We start from the raw sequence: 6,000 nt of genomic DNA, 5'->3' as shown, positions 1-6,000 counted from the left end.
ATGACTGTGATCCATGACAGCCAGGTGTTCTGCTAAGAGCTTGGGAAGAGATTAAAGCCTTTCTATCAGTCTGTCAGCCTGCTAAGCACCCGTTCAGCCTCAATCAACAGGCTGAAACGAAACCAAGGCCTTGAATAGAACAGCGGTGGACCAATCACAGGCAGGGGAGGGGTGCTTTTGTCCTTCTAATAAAGTCACTGGGTAAAGAGTATTACTATAAAGTTCAAGCACGCCACCTAGTGTTGATCAAGAAAACTGTGTAGGTTCTTTAGGGTGATTTGATCAGAATCGAGTGTCGAGCATCAAATGTTTTAATATCAGATCTGGTGGATCGTATGATGGCATCTGCCCAGCAAAGGAAGAATAAATACTGTCAATGAAATGAAAGAAACAACTTTAAACTATTAACTAAAAGCAATGTATATTTTATAGCAACAAATGAGAAACAAACCATGAAGAAAGTGAAGTTCTGTTTCAGCTTGATTGTGCTATTTTTAGTGACAGAACAGCCTCGATACAGTAAAGCTATAGTTTTTAAATGTCTTCATATTGACTGTGTGATCCGCTTGTGTTTTAACTCACATTTAAAGATAGCAACAAAATAATGAAAATGCTACTTGCAATGAAGTTGTTTTAGTATTGCTTTGCACAAGCGACTCCCGCTGCCTGAGGTCATTCTGTTTTCTGGTTGTTCATCCGTCCATCTTATTCTTGTGAACACAAAATCTCCAGAACACCGGGAGGGAATGTCTCCCAATCGGCACAAATGTCCACCAGAACTCAAGGATGGACTGACTCAATCAAAGGTCAAATCACTGTGATCTCCTAAAAAATTTTTTGGGCCATAACTCAAGAATAAATACGAACGATGAAAAGTCAAAATTATGAAGTGATAACATTTTCTTCCCAGAAAAGGTCAACATCACTGTGACCTCATGATGTCCTGAAAAAACACTTCTCTCGCCATTATTCCCATCCCATTCTTGTGAACGCAATACTGGTGGGCAAGGGTTAAAAGGTCAAGGTCACAGGGACCTCATGTCCCTCCTAATTCTCAAGGAGGTGATAATTCAGTAATATTTGTTTATCTGTCGGAGAGACTCTGCTCTTCCCCTCACAAAAACGTGTGTTAGTTTAGCTGTGACTAGAAGGTTCTTCTGCCATGTTTACTGGTATCACGTCCCTCTTGTAAATTATTGTGGTGCGACCTCTCCTGTTAAATATAGGCCTACTTATGCGGTTGTTTTCTTTGAGGATTTTTTCTCAGATATTTGCATTACCAAAAACATGCCCCTTCCTACTATCTAAAATAAATTTACACTAATAAATTTAAACCTAAGCTTGACTGGTTGTCGGAGGCAAACTGTAAGGCAGTAATTCCAGATCACTTCATTGTTAACTTTGGAGATAACTCAATTTCAGAATATCAGATTGATTGTACTTCTGGGTAAGCCTGAGGTGAAGATAAACCTGAACACTAGTCTGACCACTTTGGGTTCCCTTTGGTGCTGCAAGGTTGAAAACTGTATAACAGTCTTCTACAAAGCCTCGGCACTTAAGTGCTTACCAAGATCCTAAACATTACATGACAAAACATTACAAGCAGACAAAGTTGCCCACAAAAAATGCTTTAATTTACTGTTAAAAATAAGTAAGGCTAGAGATGCAGAAGTACAAGATGGTGTGTGTACTTCTAACTTTGTAGAGAGGGAGTCCCGGGCCAAGTTAATGACATGATAAGAGGGGGTGACACAGACCTGTGGAGGTGGACAACTCTGTCATGCTATGGTGGGATGAAGTTGCTTGCTGATTATGTCAGGCTCTGTCTGCTGGACAGTCTGAAGCCCCATCACTCCCCTCCCCTCAGAGACACAGTGCATAGCTGAGTAAGGTAATCCTTTACAAAACAAATTCATATTAATCCAACAGCAACATCTGTTGTGAAAACAATAAACCCAAGCCATGTTTATGTTTCATACATATATAATCATATATATAATTCATGTTCAATGTACAAAGTTACATTCTGAATTGCAAAGGCTCAATAATTGGAAAATAAATACTGAAATGGCTAAACTGCAATGACATTTCACTCCTCTCCGGGAGAGAAGACACACACATACACTTAGCGCACACACACGTGATGAGGACAGTCCCCCTCTGATACTGTTCAATACAGAGAGGACAGAACATAGAACATACCAGTGCAGTGTACTGGTACAAAGGCCAGAAATACACTCTCATATTGCAAACAATTGAACATCTTGTGTACTGTACTGAGTGCAGTCGAAAGACATAAAAAGTTCATAAAAATAGACTTAAAACATTTTCTGAAAAATCAGATTGCAAACCGTGAGGGGAATTCATCAAATAAACATCATCATTCTGTACAAATGGGGCAGCCAGCAGCAGCAGCGCTGCAAAACCAAAAATGTCAATGTTAGAATTTTGACCTCTAAATGTCAAGCTGGGGATTAGAGGAGGGGGGTTATGTATCCCTCAGTGTGGCTGCTTGTTTTATCCTCTCATAGTAACAGGTCCAGCACTTTCTCTTCTCTCACTCCATGAAAATATTTTCATTTCCTAATATGAAAGTCTAAAAATATATATCTTATCTTTACACAAGGATTGCTGTTACAAAAGCTTTCATGCTATCTACATGGAGGCAGACTCAAACATGCTGCTCTAAAGGTGCCATGTTAGATGAGACACTACTATTGTTTCAGCATGTGGCAAACTATCAATCTTTAATTCCTTATCCTTTGGTAGCAATAACATTCTTTTTAAGGAAAAATAAATACTTTGTCACACTTGAAAAGCCCGGAGATAGTCTTTCCACCCTTGATACATAAGGCAGATTTTCAGAGTGTTTACAAGCTGGATCTGGTCAGCAGGCTGAGAGCAGAGGTCGAACCTGATCCTTGTATATTTGATTAAAAACAAGTCTGTGGTCTATCAGTGTTTCAGCATTGGAACCAGAACTAACACAAAGTAGAGGTACATGAAGGAGCAGCTGCTGCTACTCATGTCATCATTCAGGATTTTAAGAATAAATTCTGACTGTCTCTTACTTTTTTAGCTTTCAGTTTGTGTTGCTATTGTATAAACATTACGTCATGTCACAAAGCCAAGCATCCAGTTTCATTAAGAATAATTATCTGCTGATATTTGAACACAACTAAGAGTCTAAAGATAGAATAGCAACTCTGTACTTAGCCTTTACCTAAAAGCTAATGTTAGCATGCTACCATGCTCACAATAACAGTGCTAACATGTTGATGTTTAACAGGTATAACCACGTTCGGCATCTTACTTTGGTGTGTTAGCATGCTAACATTTAATGATTTGCGCTAAACACAAAGCACAGCTGAAGCTAGAGGGAGTTGCTACAGAAAGGTGTTTGACAAATTGAAATTTAGACCTGATGATGATGATTGGGTCCGGACTGAAGAGGCCGACTGAGCAACAGTCATGCTGAATTGGAAATAGGTCAAAATCTCTTTTATCAAGCATCAGACCGATTATTTCTGCATTCAAAGAGTTAGTATAGTTTTTTAGGATTCTGGGAAAACCTTCAAAACTGCACAATGATATCCTGTTGGTTTTTCAAAACACTGACAGCTATTTATGTCATAAAATCGACTTGCTTAGCTTTGTTACTGGACTTTAAGGTTTTATACACATGAGAGGCATAAAATGCCATTTCAGCTTATATATTGAGATATGTTGGGGGTCATCCTCTGCACCCAGATGCTAACCACATGCATCTGATGTACTGCATTTCACTTAAACAAATCTGGACCTACAGACAACTGGCAATTAATCAAATTTATCTTGCATACAATCAAAAGCCAAGTTCTTAAATGATGAAAACACAACAACAAAAACATGAAATATCATCATGAGTCCAAAATGAATGGCTACCATGATTAGCATGATTGCCCCGGTCTTAGATTATTACAGGACAACAGGGAGACAAATCAGCTGATTTAGCATCAAGTTTAGTCCAAAGTGAGGGAACCTGCAGATTTCAGGAGGAAAATTCATCGTATTTGCTGATTGAATAAAAAAAACAAAAATGTCTGTATTCAAAAAGAGCATTACCTCAAATAATATTAAAAGAGAAACAGGCATTGTAACAGGTGGAAATTTAAATTCATAAAATTATAAAACATAAGAGAAAACGACTCGTAATAAAACAACATCATGCAATTTTTTGCGTCAACCTGTTTGCACTGCTCCAGCCCAGTTTATTACTGAGGGTGCTCTCAGAGCAGTTTCTGCTTGATTCACTCTGTTTGTTCAGGTTTGAGGAAGAAAAGTGCTGATTAAACTCCTGCCTGCAGAGCGGAGTCGTCCACCTGAACTCCTCCTCCACGGCAAGAGAAAAAAGGCAAAACAGGCCTCAGGCATCTGAGGTCAGAGTTCAGTCCTCATTGGCCATGATCTGCCAGACAATGAGGTGGCTGCGCTCTGCTTTAGCCAGGAAGGGCTGCAGTTTTATGCGAGTGTCCTCGCCATCCTCCGCCTCACCATCTTCATCACCTACAGAGATACAGAGATCACATTTGTGTCTACCCCTGCTGCAGTGGCTACAGGATGTTTTTCTCTGTTACATGTAGCAAACTCACCCATCCTAAAGTCGATGTAGCCTTCTCCTCCGCTCATCACCAACACAGACTTGGTTCCGTCCTGAGTTGCAGCATCTGTCGCTTTGTCACCTGCTGCTTCTCCTCCACAGGACGCAGATGGAACTGCATGACCTGAGAGCACAGAGACACAAACTGTAAATAACACCAAACAAGTCCAGATTGTGTTTTTCTGGTACAGACTTTTAAGCAATATACCATATTCAAATGAGATCTCAGCTCTTCGGATCGCTGGTTCTTAATCTGTATCAAATAATATGCGATGCATCTTTTACAGAATATTAATATTCAAGTAAAAATACATTAAGTATTTCCAGAACAAAATCCAAAGAGTTCAAAATCAGAATAAGAAATATATATAAATAAAAAGGTAAAACCTTACAGCATGCAGGCGGGTTTGTTTACCTGGAACAGCGGTGAAGAACTTCACAGCATCTCTGTGGCCATGGAAACAGAGCTGAGCGTGAGCCATGGAGCAGTATGGAACAAAAGTCCCTGCTGTCACTTTGTCAGTCGTGTCGTCACCGTAAACTCGAACTACACCCCCTGGATGGTTTCCTGCTGCCTTGGTCGCCTTGTTGGCTGCTAATGGAACAGTGGAAGTGTGAGAGACAGAGAGATGTGGAAGAGGCAAACCAAAAATGCGCAGTCAGTGTTGTCCTCCTTCAAGACAATGTTTATAATTTGTTTTGGGTAACTAATGTGATATTCTTATCATAAAAATAGCAAGAGAACCGCACAGTGTGAACACTAAATAAAAAAATATATATATCAGTTGGCTCCTAAACTCACTCTCTGTCAGAGGGATGGAGATGATGACTCCATTCCCTGTGCCGATCCACAGACGATTACTTGACACCATAAGGGCTGTGATCCTGACAAATGAGAAGCCCAGTTTCCCCGTACCTGAGAATACAATAGTATAAGAATGCAGTCAAAACCGCATCAGAGAATATGAATAAAAGTCTGCCAGCCCTTGATGAGTGTCTTTTGTGTTTCATTGTGGATGGAGACAATAGAAATCTTATTATGAACTGACCCAGCATCTTGCTGACGTAGGGCTCGATATCGACATCCTGAAGGTGCTGGAAGGTGTGAGCGTGGAACAGCCTGAGGGTGGAGTCCAGTCTAATGGACACCCAGATACCATCGCCGTCCCAGGCAAGCTGACGTACCTGACTGTCCTTACGAGGGTGAGCGTCGAATGACTTCTGTGAAGGACAGAAAAGGAGCAGATGTGGAAGAGTGTAAGAAGAGAGATTCCTGATTTCGTGGCTCAAGCCTGCGAACAAATACAAGTAAAAGGGGGTGTTGCGGTTTTCTGGATAAAAAGCACTGCAACATTTACATT

General features: G+C 40.4%; 1 protein-coding gene across 3 annotated transcripts in view; it reads right to left on the bottom strand.

The window, feature by feature from the left end:
* Positions 1-1,627: 1,627 nt before the first annotated feature.
* spag9b (sperm associated antigen 9b) overlaps positions 1,628-6,000 on the bottom strand; it is a 44,508-nt gene continuing 40,135 nt past the window's right edge. For 2 of the 3 annotated variants that reach the window (XM_069664001.1, XM_069664002.1), the window contains exons 25-29: positions 5,689-5,860; positions 5,442-5,555; positions 5,055-5,234; positions 4,632-4,763; positions 1,628-4,545 (exon numbers count right to left, since the gene is read on the bottom strand). In XM_069664001.1, coding sequence (XP_069520102.1) covers positions 4,427-4,545; positions 4,632-4,763; positions 5,055-5,234; positions 5,442-5,555; positions 5,689-5,860 — 717 coding nt within the window. In that variant the 3' untranslated portion in view covers positions 1,628-4,426. The remainder of the gene's footprint in view (positions 4,546-4,631; positions 4,764-5,054; positions 5,235-5,441; positions 5,556-5,688; positions 5,861-6,000) is intronic. The other variant, XM_069664004.1, reaches the window with a different exon arrangement.

Source organism: Semicossyphus pulcher, unplaced genomic scaffold, assembly GCF_022749685.1.
Source record: "Semicossyphus pulcher isolate SPU_LCO1_2020_fin unplaced genomic scaffold, fSemPul1.0.p SCAF_16, whole genome shotgun sequence".
NCBI lineage: Eukaryota > Metazoa > Chordata > Actinopteri > Labriformes > Labridae > Semicossyphus > Semicossyphus pulcher.
The sequence above is the reverse complement of the archived record's forward strand: the minus strand, read 5'-3'. Positions and strand labels throughout refer to the sequence as shown.